The sequence below is a fragment of the Hemiscyllium ocellatum genome, chromosome 5 (genome assembly GCF_020745735.1).
Source record: "Hemiscyllium ocellatum isolate sHemOce1 chromosome 5, sHemOce1.pat.X.cur, whole genome shotgun sequence".
In the NCBI taxonomy this organism is placed as follows: domain Eukaryota; kingdom Metazoa; phylum Chordata; class Chondrichthyes; order Orectolobiformes; family Hemiscylliidae; genus Hemiscyllium; species Hemiscyllium ocellatum.
Window position 1 is genome coordinate 72,675,764 of NC_083405.1, and position 14,441 is coordinate 72,690,204.

Consider the following 14,441-nt stretch of genomic DNA (forward strand, 5'->3'; position numbering starts at 1 on the left):
GTGGTGGGCAAGTTGTTGGAGGGAATCCTGAGGGACAGGATGTACATGTATTTGGAAAGGTAAGGACTGATTAGGGATAGTCAACATGGCTTTGTGCGTGGGAAATCATGTCTCACAAACTTGATTGAGTTTTTTGAAGAAGCAACAAAGAGGATTGATGATGGCAGAGCGGTAGATGTGATCTATATGGACTTCAGTAAGGCATTCAACAAGGTTCCCCATGGGAGACTGATTAGCAAGGTTTGATATCACAGATTACAGGGAGAACTAGCATTTGGATACAGAACTGGCTCAAAGGTAGAAGATAGAGGGTGGTGGTGGTGGTGGTGGTTGTTTTTCTGACTGAAGACCTGTGACCAGTGGAGTGTTACAAGGATCGGTGCTGAGTCCACTGCTTTTCATCATTTATATAAATGATTTGGATGTCAGCATAACAGGTAGAGTTAGTAAGTTTGCAGGTGACACCAAAATTGGAGGTGTAGTGGACAACAAAGAAGGTTACCTCAGATTACAACGGGATCTTGATCAGATGGGCCAATGGGCTGAGAAGTGGCAGATGGAGTTTAATTTAGATAAATGCGAGGTGCTGCATTTTGGGAAAGCAAATCAGATACACTTAATGGTAAGGTCATAGGGAGTGTTGCTGAATAAAGAGACCTTGGAGTGCAGGTTCATAGCTCCATGAAAGTAGAGTCGCAGGTAGATAGGATAGTAAAGAAGGCGGTTAGTGTGCTTTCATTTATTGATCAGAGTGTTGAGTACAGGAGTTTGGAAGTCATGTTGTGGCTGTACAGGACATTAGCTGGGCCACTGTTGGAATATCTCATGCAATTCTGGTCTCCTTCCTATCGGAAAGATGTTGCAAAACTTGGAAGGGTTCAGAAAAGATTTGCCAGAGTTGGAGGATTTGAGATTTAGGGAGAGGCTGAACAGGCTGGGGCTGTTTTCCCTGGAGTGTCGGAGGCTAAGGGGTGACCTTATAGAGATTTACAAAATTATGAAAGGCATGGATGGGATAAATAGATAAAGTCTTTTCCCTGGGGTCAGGGAGACTAGAACTAGAGGGCATAGGTTTAGAGTGAGAGGAGAAAGATATAAAACAAAATTAAGGGGCAACTTTTTCACACAAAGGGTGGTATGTGTATGGAATGAGCTGCCAGAGGAAGTGGTGGAGGTGAGTAAAATCACAACATTTAAAAGGCATTTGGATGGGTATATGAATAGGAAGGATTTGGAGGGATATAGGCCGGGTACTGGCAGGTCAGACTAGATTGGATTGGGATATCTAGTCGGCAAGGGCGGGTTGGACCGGAGGATCTGTTTCCGTGTTGTGCATCTCTATGACTCTATAATTGTTGTTAACTAAGGTCCAGTTCTGTGACCATACTTTAGAAATAATTTGGGATCCTTTGAGACAGTAACCAGGCGATTTTCCAGAATGGCCCCAGGAGGTCAGGGATTTTAAGTGGAACGTTTGTTTGGAGAAGTTGGGGCTGCTCTTATTGGAGTAAAGGTGATTAAAGGAAAATTTGTTCACGATGTACAAGATTGTGACAAGTTGAGATAAGGCAGACAGATAACCTGTTCTCATTAATTTACGATACAACAAAACGGTGGTGGTGGGGGCGGTGGTGGTGGGGGAGGTGGGGGGCACAAGTATCAGGTGTTTTGCAAGAAACATGGATTGAATGTAAAGAAGAACTTTTTTTGTACAGCAAGTGGTCAAGAACTGGACTCAATTGGCTGTGGAGCTGAAGTAATCAGTGACTTCACATTGTATTTGTTTGGTAACTTTGAGGACATCAATTTACAGGGCTGTGGAAAGATGGGAGGGAAGAAGAATGTGAAACAACAGAATTCCTCACTTCCCTCATCCTTCCTTCCTCCTAAATATTCATACGTTTAAAATCCAAGTTTAGGCACTACTTCTGATTTAATTTGTATTATCTGTGACATTATTCAACTTTCTGGTACCTATGGATCTTCCAGCTTAAATAATCAGTATTATTTTGAATATTCCTACAATTTAAATTATGTTCCATTTTAAGTGATGATTTCAAAATATTGTTAAGTGAAATTCAGAATTTTTATGGCAACATTCAGATTTTAGAACACAGTGCTGATATTGACTATCAAATAACATGGAGAATAATTAGCTTCATGACTCAACTTTATTAAATTGATTGACATGTACATTCTGTCAATTAGTAAAAAAACTCAAGTTCTTCTGACCTCTTAAAATATACGTTGGTATTCCTAACCTCAAAAATATCGAAGTGGTTTGATATCTAGAATTTCTAATCATCACTTTTATATTCCTACTGCAATTAAAGTGTAACTGCTCCAAGCAAATTATAAATTGGATAAAATATTTCTTTCACACCATGGGAAACTGAAAATTAAAAACACCTGCTCCAACATTGATCATATTCAATTGGAGACTACACTAGTGCAGGAACTCAGCTTGGATTCATAGTTCTTTGGTGTTTCTAGCCATATGAACTAAGTTGCCAGTTTGTGCATTTTTGTTGTCAGTGACACATGTAATACAGTTCTTTAAAAGCTCAGAACTGCTAAGTTAAAGGGAATCAATGATCAGCTAGATACTGTCAGAAATGCATAATGTCCCTTCAGTTGATTTGTCCACTGTTGGCAAATGAATTTTTAAAATATTGGAATTTCACAGAACAAAATTGTTTAGGATTTAACTTGGAAATACTTGTGGAACTCATTGCATATCTTTTGCAAAAAAGAGGAGAACAGTGATTATCTGAATAAGTTACTTTTTTGATTTTCATAACTGCTGTCATGGGACATAATTTTAAATATCAGACAAATTATAATGGAGAAGTGTCAGTTCGAGGGAAAGGCTGACAAAGGGCTGATAGAAGAGAGAATTCACTTAAGACTTCAGAGCTCAAAAGATCAACAGTGTTTTAATTCAAGAATACTATGTGACAGTTATAACCTAATCCGACAGATAGTGGGTCAACATCCTGCACCAACACAACATCCTCTGAGGCTAAACACAAGTGAGATACTTATTGAAATATGTACGTTGGGATCTGATGTTATCATCAGACTCAAGGCTGTAATATTGAGTGGTGCCTTAAAAGAGAGACGATTGTAGTTTTCCTAACTAGTTAACAAAGTGCGAGGAGGACGTGGTGCAAGGACAGGATTAAAAGAAATGCACTGATCTGAGTTCAGGACCAGCATATTCCTGTGAGATTGAAAAGTAGGGATTGCAAGATTCAGGAACCCTGGATGATAAGAGATATTGAAAGCTTTGACTAAGCTTTCAATATCTCTTATCATCCAAGGGTAACTGGCCCTGAACTCGGATCAGCGCATTTCTTTTAATCCTGTCCTTGCACCACGTCCTCCTCGCACTTTGTTAACCAGGTAGGAAAATTATAATCATCGCTCTTTTAAGACACCACTCAATATTACAGCCTTGAGTCTGATGATAACACCAGATCCCAATGTACATATTTCAATAAGTATCTCACTTGCGTTTGGCCTCAGAGGATGTTGTGTTGGTGCAGGACTGAAATAACAGAAATCAGACATGGCCTTTGAGGAATATAAAGGAAGCAGGAAACAACTTCAATAAGAAAAGGGAGGGTGAAAAGGGGCCCTGAAATGTCCTTGGAAAACTGGATTAAGGAGAATCACAAGGCATTGCACATATGTATGTTAGGAGCAAGAGAGTAATGACGGAAAGGGGTAGGTCCACTCTTGGACTCCAGTTATGCTTGGTGCCAGAGGAAATGAGTGAGGTTCTTAATGAGTGAAGAATGAGTTTGCATAGGTATTCACCAAAGAAAAGGACATAGATGATGGCAAGATTTGGGAGGGGTATGTTGATATTCTAAGACATGTCAATGACAAAGAAGGAGGAGGAGATTTGGGTGGCTTGAGAAACATTAAGGTAGCTCAGTCCCAAGGCCTGATGGGATACTGAGGGAGGCAAAGGAGGAGATTGCTGGGGCCTTAACAGAGATCGTTGTATCTTCTTTCACCACAGATGAAGTCCCAGCAGACAGAAGAATAGCCAATGTTGTTCTTTTATGTAAGAAGGGCAACTAGACTAATTCAGGAATTTATAAGCTGGTGATCCTTACATCAGTGATCGGAAAATTATTGGAGAAGATTTGTAGGGACTGGACTTACTCACATTTAAAAAAGAACGGATTTCTTAGGGATAGTCAGCATGGCTTGATTTGATTGAGTTTCTTGAGGAATTTAAAAAGATGATCAATGAGGGTAGGACAAAGGATGTTGTCTACATGGACTTTACTAAGGCATCTGACAAGGTCCTCATGGTAGGTGGTCCAGAAGATTAAGTCACATGGTATCCATAGTGAGTTGGTAAATTGGATACAGAATTGACTTGGTCATAGAAGACAGATAGTAGTTTCTGAGCGGTGTTTTTCTGACTGGAGGTTTGTGACCGGTGGTGTTTCGCAAGGATCAGTGCTGGGACCTTTCACGTTTGTTTATGTAAATACATATAATATATTTTAATGATTTGGATGATAATTAGATACTCTGATTAGTACACTTGTGGACAATACAAACATTAGTGGAGTTGTGGATAGTAAGAAAGATTATCAAATGATACAGTATGATATAGATCAGTTGGAGAAATGGCATATGGAGTTTAATCCCAACAAGTGTGAGGTGATGCATTTAGGCTGGTCAAATGCAAGAAGAAAATATACAGTAAATAGCAAGATCTTTTGGAGCACTGAAAGCACAGAAGGATCTGGGAGTCCAAGTCTGTGGGTCCCTGAATGTGGCAATATGATTGGATAAGGTGGTCAAGAAGGCTTACAGCATGTTTGCCTTCATTGGTTGGGACATTCAGTATAAACGTTGGCAAGACATGTTGCATCTGTATAAAGCTTTAGCTCAGCCACATTTGCAGTATTGCATCTAATTCTAATTGTCACTCTACAGGAAGAATGTGGAGGCTTTGGAGAGAGTGTAAAGTAGGTTTACCAGGATATTGCCTGTAGGAGCTGTAAAAAGAGGGTGGAGAATCTAAGATTGTTTTTGCTAAAGTATCAGAGGCTGAGGGGCGACCTGATAAAAGTAGGGAAAATCATGAGCGGTATGGATAGGGTGGATACTCAGAGTCCTTTTCCCAGAGTGGAAATGTTAAATACTCAGGGGGCATGGGTTGAAGACAACAGGGAGGGGAAATTTAAAAGCAATATGGTAGGCAAGTTTTTACACAGAGGGTGGTAGACACCTGGAACATGCTGGGAGAAAATGAGGACTGCAGATGCTGGAGATCAGAATCAAAACGTGTGGCGCTGGAAAAGCACAGCTGGTCAGGGAACATTGGAGGAGCAGGAGAATCGATGTCTCGAGCATAAGCTCTTCAACAGGAATGTGGGTGGGGTCCAAGTAGCTGAGCAGTAAATAGGAGGGGGTGGGTCTAGGGGAAGGTAGATGGAATGCAATAGGTGCATGAGGGTGGGGGTGATGGCGATAGGTCGGAATGGAGGGTGGGAAGGAAGATGGACAGGTTGGACAGTCCAAGAGGGTGGTGCCCGAGTTGGAGGGTTGAATCTAGAATGATGAGGGTAGTGAGGGGAGATGAGGAAACTGGTGAAATCAACACTGATTCTGTGTAGTTGGAGGGTCCCAAGGCTGACGTGCTCTTCCTCCAGTCATCAGATGGCTAGGATTTGGTGGTGGAAGAGGCCCAGGACTTGCATATCCTTGGTGGAGTGGGAGGGGGAGTTGAAGTGATTGGCCACAGGACTGTGGGGTTGTTTAGTGCGTTTGTCCAAGAGTTCCACAAGTTGGTATCCTGTCTCTCCAATGTCGAGGAACATGATGCCAGGGTAGGTGGTAGAAAAAACTAGAAAGTTTAAGAGACATTTGGACAGATATATGAACAGGCAAGGAATAGAGGGATATGGATTATGTGCAAGCAGATAGGATTAGTTCAGAATGGCATCATGGTTGGCATAGACATAGTGGGCCGAAGGGCCTGTTTTAGTGCTGTACTTTTCTATGTTGTATGATTTTCACGTTTGATTACTTTTCTTTTGAAGCTAAGAGGAACAGAAATATTGCTTCTTCTCCTTTTCCTAGATGATTAACAATTACAAAGCTGCCACTTTTTGACATATCTCCTGAGCAAACCTCCCTTGATGCAACATGACACCATTCTGCCCTTCGACTTTGTAGTAGTGAGGAGGTGTGGACCAGAATTAAAGGCACACTGCTCACACTCATATAGTAACACCATCCCTAACCCTATTCCTGTTCTTGATTCAATAACATTAGTTAAAGTTGTTAAAAATTTGATGACAGAAGATAATCAATTACGATTTTATTTAAATTTTGGTCAGCAGAACTAAGCATAAAATCTTTCAGCTCAAGAAAATTACTGAATTGAATGCCTTACCATAATACAACTTAAAAGCTAATAGCTTTAAGGAAAAACAACCACAGGATAATTAATGCACGGATTAACAAGAGTGTATGAGGTAAATGATAAAAAGTTACATTACAAACAAAATTGAGAATCTAAACTTTACATGGGATAATTTCAATGGATTTTTTCTGAAATATGGAATATCTTATCAATATTTAGTAGAAATTGTGTAAATGGCTGCCTTAAACTAAAAACTGCAGTCATCAGAATCTGCTACTGATAATCAGTGATGAATTTGAGGAAAACCGTACGATCTTTCTCTGCAAAAAAAGCAAGTAATTGATGCAGCCTATCATTTAAATACAGTTCCTGTCGCTTGATTGCAATGGATGAAATTATTTATTTTTGTGCAACTGGATAACAGAGAATACTTACAGTATACTGTTCTACTGCACGATTATTCTATGTCAGAGCTTTAATTTCTTTTCTAATATACTTTCTTTGCCTGTGATATAACAAATGTAGCTGATTTATCTCACTGATAAATTATTTCTAACATTCTTGGTAGCTATCATTTTAGTATGCATTTTTGGCATGTTCCATACCCTTGAATAAAAATTTCTTCTTAACAGTATGTCAAAATATGCTTTAAGAATAATCTTTTCATATAAAATACTGTATTTACTTAAATTAATTAAATGTACAATTGTAGCCACATAAGTTTCTATTTATTTTGGCACTTTCTACTCCAGTGCATAGCATCGATACGCTCCATTGTAACAGCTTTCACAACAATAAAAATGGCAATTTGGTGCTATGAAGCACATTTGTAAAATATTGCATTATTTGACACCTTAGTTTCTGACATTTGCTTTGGCCATAGCACACAGCAGATTGTGCCCAGAAAAGAAAAAGAAGAGATACAATTGATATATCTGAGATGATAGCAATTACTTAAACAAACTCAACATTAAATGTGAAGACTCATCCAGTTCTGTTTATCTTATCTGAATTAGAATTGATGATATAGGAAGCTATCCACTTCAAATGCTTTTCACTGTGCCTTGTACACATAACAATAAATTCAATTCAATTCAATTCAAATGGCATGAAGTTACCTAATTGTTACTGCCTGTAATTTTCATTATGAGTCCATGCTCTGATCTCTGCAAAGCTCCAAGATAATAGCCGACAAAACAAAATCACATGCATTTTCCAACACCAAATCAGATCTTGTGGCTTCAGACAAAATCACATACAATCGCATAACTGGCAAAAGATTAACAGGACCAAAAGGAATCATTCAACCTGCTTTTTTTTTCAATTGTTGCACAATCGGAACTGCACTTAAACAAACAAAACTGACCTACCTGGAGTGTTCAACAGTCGCGACATCCTGCAGGAATATGACACATATTGTTCACAATACTCTGCACTTTTTGTAACAGCGGAGATCTGATTCAGTGAGGTGCTATAGTTCAACTTCACAACAACAGGTTTCTCTGGAGTAGATCCTGAAATTGTTCTTTGCTGTGGCATGTCATGGTATAATGTCGTCCAGACCTTATCCTCTGTAAGAAACAAGGAAATCAGAATCATCAAATGTTTGTATCCACTACTGAGACTCAAGACTGTTAGCTTTACTGCAAATTTATTGAATTTGCAGATATGCCAAAGAGTATAACCAGCAGTGTTAGTATCTGGGAGCATGGAGGGGTGGGGGGGGGAGGTGTTTGTTAGTCAGAACCTCTGGAAAGAAAGCACAAACTTTGCATTGGTTTTACAGATATACGATGGACCTTCCTCCAAAGTTATGTCAGATGAGTGAAAGACGTTTCCAAGGAAATTCACCCCATCAGCCCCAGTGAAGTATTCATTTACATAGCTTGCAAGAAAACAATTGAATATGCCATTGTCTGGTAAACACCGCTAAGGTCTTTTATTTCTATTCCCTGAAATAAGAAAAAAAAGTTCCACCATTTCACATAACTCCTCTATCATTTTAATCTCAGAGGTGGATTTTTGTAAATTCATTTCTATCTCAACAAAGTAAAGGTGAATAAAAGCAAATGGATGGTTAATGTTCATGTTTCAAATTGTTCGAAAGTATTATTTGCTAACATTGAAAATCTTAGAGTTAACTTTGAAGCCTGTTTCTTCCTAAATGGCTGTAGATGGAGAAGTTTATGAATATATGAATGTATGAAGTAGAAGCCATGGTAGACCAATTCACCCTGTGAGCCTGCTTCTCCATTTATTATGATAATGGCTGATCTGTTTGTCTTTTGAATTTCACTTTCCCATCAACGGTGATAACTTTTGATTCCCTTGCTTAATCGACATACTTCAATTTTAAAATCATTTAATGATCTCAGTTCCTCCACCTTCTGAGGCTTAGAGAATCAAAGTCACAAAACAGTCTAAAAAAAATTCTCTTTATCTTAGTCCTAAAAGGGAGACTTCTAATTTTAAAGCATCCACAAGAGGAAGCATCCTTTCCTTGTCAAGCTCATTTGGGATCTTATACATTTCAATCAACCTACCCCTCACGCTTCCAGTTCCAGTGGAAACAAACCCAGCCTGTCCAATCTACTGTCATAAGACAAAACTGTCCAGGTATCAATTCAAAAATGATCTATATTTTCCTTAAATAAGGAGATGACAATTGCACAAAATATTTAAGATGTGATCTTACAAGGGCATTGTATGACTGAAACACAACATCCTTACTTTTATGTTCAATTCCTCTTGCATTAAATGACAGCATCCCATTAGCCTTATTGATTACATCTTGTACCTGCATACTAATTTTTTTCTGATCTATGCACTAGAGCACCAAAGATCTCTTTTCACCTCAGAATTCAGCAGTCATTTTTCTCTTTGAGTAATATCCAGCTTTTTTATTATTTTTTATCAAAGTGAACTTCACATTTTTCCACGTTATAATCCATCTGTCATTTTTTGTCTACTCACTCAATATATCTATTTCCATCTGAAAACTCCTCATGCCCTCTTCACAATATTCTTCTCTGTTATATGCTTCATCTGCAAATTTAGTTACAACGCTTTCAAACCCCTCATGCAGTAATTGAGGCAACTTATAAAAAGTTGAGACACCAGAGGGGAGTCAGGCAGGATTCCACTTGTCATATCCTGTCAATTGGACAAAGACCCATTTTTACATATTCTTTTCTTTCCTGCCAGTCCCCCAATCTTAACTCCATGCTAATAAACTATCCACTGCCCATGAGCTTTTCTTTTCCACAATAACCTTTGATGTAGCACCTCAAATCCTTTTGGAAATTCAAGTACAGTACATGTACAGGCTCCCCTTTATTCACAGTTCATTAATGTTGCTACAAGGAAAGGTGCAAGCAAAGCCAACAGCATCAGAAATACTTATTCAATTCTCATCCTGTCACATAGAACTGAATAAATGACATATGTAAGACAGCCAAATCCCAATCCATAAGTAATTTAGTACAAGTTGAAAGGTAACTCAGTAAGTACATGCCAGCTCCTTGTCTAAAAATAGGTTTCACACAGGACAAAGTCTGTTGGAGCAAAGATTCATAAAAGGAAATGAGCAATGAGAAACGTTGTTTGATCTAGTAAGTTCATTGCATTTTGATTAGACTCAACCCAGTTTTCTTGCCAAACTCCACAGATTCAGGCAGAATGAGTTTGTAAGACACAGCTCAAAGATAAGAAAATAAATGAATAAATTATTTTCCTTTCAAGGAATTAAGATGGATTGTTCGACTGCCCACAGCTTTATTTACCAAACAAAGAACAAATAAGTTAAATAAAACTAATCCTTATTGAATTAAATGCTGTTGTAAAAACAAAGGGTTGATTCTAAGTTTTTTGGCTTAAGTTTGAGTTGTGTCAAATTCTTTTGACGGCCTGAGGAAAGGTAACTACCAGATACTGGCTGAACTCTACTGGGGCCATCCAGGGGTTTCTAAAATGGAGAAGTTGGTAAACAGTTATGTCTGGTGGTCAGATCGGATGGAGACTCAGCCGCATGGGCAGGAGAGTGCCCAGGGTGCTAACGAGGACAAAATCACCTCTGGCCAGGTAATCCCTGGACTCAGTTACACATTGGCTATGCAGGTCTTTTCATGGTCTACATGTTCTTAGTCATTGTGGGTACCCACTCAAATTGGTTGGAGGTGCAAAGAATTCTTTTGTTAAATACGGGAATGATGAGAGAAAAATTGCGCATATCTTTTGCAATGCACAGACTCCCAAATGTGTTGGTCACAGATAACAGGCCATCATTTACAGTAGAACCTTTGAGTGTTTCCTAAAGTTGAGTGGTATTCAACATATACGGAGAGCTCCATAACATTCGTTAGCCAATAGCCTGGCAGAAAGAGCTGTCAGAACTTTGAAGGCATGCTAAAAGAAACAACCTACAGCTTCACGAGATAGTAATCTGTCCCAGTTCCTATCTGAATATAGGACCACCCATTATGCAACTACAGGGGTAGTTCCAGCAGAGTTGTTAAATGGGAGAAGAATCCATACCAGATTAAATCTGATCTTCCTGGACTTTGGGGGTTGGGGGGTGCTACATAGTGAACAGCATCAAGAATGCCAATGCCAGGCACATGATTCCACGAAGCGAGAGAGAGACAATTCATTTTAGGTGATGAAGTAAGAACCATAGGAATGGCCCTGCATGGATAAAACATATCGTCAAAGTGAGGTCGGGTCCAGTGAAATATAAAGTTTGGGTAGGTGCGATGGTCCTGAACAAACACGTGGAACTTTATAAAACCCTCCAACTCGCAAATGGTGCAAGAGGAAAATGTGCCCAGCTCCTCATGTACCTTTCCAACTGTTCTAGAAGCCACAGATTTTTCCTCTCTATCAGGCATTGAAGATACTTTGGAATCTGAAATGGACACAGCAGATGCCACTACCATGTGCCTTTGCCACCTGAAGAACAGAATGATTTTCTTCCAAGACGCTCTAGGCACAAGAGGTGAGCTACGGTGCATTACACATGGCCAGATCCACAGGCAAGGTTAGAGGAACCTGACTCAGTGATAATATACCCCTGGAGGAGCTACAAAGAAGAGCTTATGTGCTCAGACTCTGAGTGGGGAAGAACGTAGTGATTGTAACAAGGTCAACCAGGTGGACCTCATAGAATATAAGTTCCCCAATTAGGGCTGCTAATCTGGTCCAAACACGGAGCCCTGGTGAACAGATAAGAACAGGTGAGTTTCCCCTTCAAGGACGTAAAAAGGCGTGCCCTGTATAGACTGCTGCTGCACACCGTCCACCTCTTCTCCCTTATCCACCGTCTGGACACGCCTTGGCGTGCCCATTTGCCACCGGGCGGTGGGGATCCCCAGTGGAGGGCCCTCTACGCAGGAGTCCTCCCCCTTTCTCTTGGGGATCTGGGGTGGAGGGTGCTGCACGCAGCAGTCCCCTGCAACCGCAGATTGCGGTGGTTCACGGGCTCCCAGCCCAACTGCTTGTTCTGTGGTGCTGTGGAGTCCGTGGACCATGTGTATATTGGGTGTGGGCATTTGCACTCCCTTTTTGATTTCCTCAAAAACCTTCTCCTCTGTTTTTGGTTGTACTTCAGTCCCACGCTCCTGATCTTCAGGCACCCGGTGCAGAGGAGGGAGGGCAGGTCTGAAGACCTTCTCATGGGTCTGCTCCTGGGCCTGGCCAAACTGGCCATAAACAGGTCCAGGCAGCGGGCCGTGGAGGGGGTCGTTAGGGCCGACTGCCTGCCCCTCTTCCGCGGTTACGTTAGGGCCCGGGTGTCCTTGGAGAAGGAGCACGCGGTGTCCACCAACACCCTGGAGTTGTTCAGGGAGAGGTGGGTGCCGCAGGGAGTGGAGTGCATCATTTCCCCCTCCAAAGCTATTTTAATTTAGTCCCTGCCCTCGCCTTCACTGTTTGATCACAGAGCATTGCCCTCTTTGATGTGAAGGGCACTGCTTGTCACTGGCCACTCGGGTGTTTTCCTATCTTCCTGGTGGTGGAAATTGAATAAAGATTTGTGCACTTTGTGTCTCTCACTGTGTCTCACACCTGCACACACACCATGGGTGCTGGGGAAAAATAAGCAGTACCGCAGTTAGGCGGTAGTGTGGGAAAAAAAAGGAAAAAAAAGGACCAGGTGAGTTTCCCCTTCAAGGACTTAAAAAGGCGTGCCCTGTATAGACTGCTGCTGCACATCGTCCACCTCTTCTCCCTCATCCACCGTCCGGACACGCCTTAACGTGCCCATTTGCCACCGTGCGGTGGGGATCCCCAGTGGAGGGCTCTCTACGCGGGAGTCCTCCCCCTTTCTCTCGGGGATCTGGGGTGGAGGGTGCTGCACGCAGCAGTCCCCTGCAACCGCAGATTGCGGTGGTTCACGGACTCCCAGCCCAACTGCTTGTTTTGTGGTGCTGTGGAGTCCGTGGACCATGTGTATATTGGGTGTGGGCATTTGCAGTCCCTCTGATTTTCTGAAAAACCTTCTCCTCTGCTTTTGGTTGCACTTCAGTCCTACGCTCCTGATCTTCGGGCACCCGGTACAGAGGAGGGAGGGCAGGTCTGAAGACCTCCTCGTGGGTCTGCTCCTGGGCCTGGCCAAACTGGCCATAAACAGGTCCAGGCAGCGGGCCGTGGAGGGGGTCGTTAGGGCCGACTGCCTGCCCCTCTTCCGCGGTCATGTTAGGGCCCGGGTGTCCTTGGAGAAGGAGCACGCGGTGTCCACCAACACCCTGGAGTTGTTCAGGGAGAGGTGGGCGCCGCAGGGAATGGAGTGCATCATTTCCCCCTCCAACTCTATTTTGATATAGTCCCTGCCCTCCCCTTCACTGTTTGATCACACAGCATCGCCCTTTTTGATGTGAAGGGCACTGCTTGTCACTGGCCACTCGGGTGTTTTCCTATTTTTCTGCTGGTGGAAATTGAATAAAGATTTGTGCACTTTGTGTCTCTCACTGTGTCTCACACCTACACACACACACACCATGGGTGCTGGGGAAAAAATAAGCACTACCGCAGTTAGGCGGTAGTGTGGAGGATAAAGAAAAAAAAAGAACAGGAGAGTTGGACACCCTGTTCACTCTGAGAGCTGGCTTTGAGGAAGCTGCGTGGCTGTTAAGGTCTCTCTATGTTTAAATAATGCTAAGTGTTTTGGTGACAGGATACTGACCTCTGTGGATTTGCTTCAGACACAGACAATTTTTTTCCTTTTCACTTTTGATTTCCAACACAATGGAAGGCAACAGTGAATGCTTCTCCTCCAGTGATTTCTAACCTCAGCCTGACCATGTTGGTAAGCCCCCATTGGACCACATTAAAGTCGTAGTGGCTCATCCCATTAACTCCATTGAATTCATGCTTTGACAAGCACCACCTAATATGTCTACTTGGCCTACATTTACCTACCCTTCCCACAGGCATATGTGGTGAAGACACCTGATGCTGTCGTTCACATCCCCACCCCTTGAAGTCAGGATGCTACTGTCAGTTAATAACCCCATCCCCTCCCTAACTGCACCCTTTCCAGCTTTGCTTTCCAGCTAACCATGATCCCTTTTAAACCCTCCTGCCCCACTTATAGCTGTATTGCTGTTGTGCTGTGCCCTTGCCTGGGGTCTGCAGGTCCTGTCCCAAAGTGTAAAGTGCTGATGCACCCTACCCACTTACCAGCCTACCCACCGGACATCCTATTTACTTTGAACCCTATCCGAGAATCATCTGGCACCTTAACATCACACCTTCTATACTTATCTTGAACAGTTAGAGCATCACAGCTCATTGTTGTACAAATGGAGGTGGTTTACCTTCCCTGACAGATGAATGAACTGTCACAATGGAAGTATAGCTTTACAGTTCTGAAGCAGCTGTGACCAGAATCTCCTCTCACGAATGAACAGCTCCCTCCTTTTACAAAAAGGAAGGGGTTGTGATCAGCCAAGGGAGGGTCTCAGTAAAGAAGTGAAGCCAGTCCAATTTTCCTCACTTGGGAATAATCATTTAGTGTTATTACAACAGAAAATTAACCAAGTGAGGA

At 41.9% G+C, this 14,441-nt stretch overlaps 1 protein-coding gene across 1 annotated transcript in view; it reads right to left on the minus strand.

The window, feature by feature from the left end:
- The window catches only part of LOC132816073 (contactin-associated protein-like 2), a 1,374,393-nt gene that overhangs the window by 849,749 nt on the left and 510,203 nt on the right, over positions 1-14,441 (minus strand). The window contains exon 13 of the mRNA XM_060825502.1: positions 7,771-7,971. Within this exon, the coding sequence (XP_060681485.1) occupies positions 7,771-7,971 (201 nt within the window). The remainder of the gene's footprint in view (positions 1-7,770; positions 7,972-14,441) is intronic.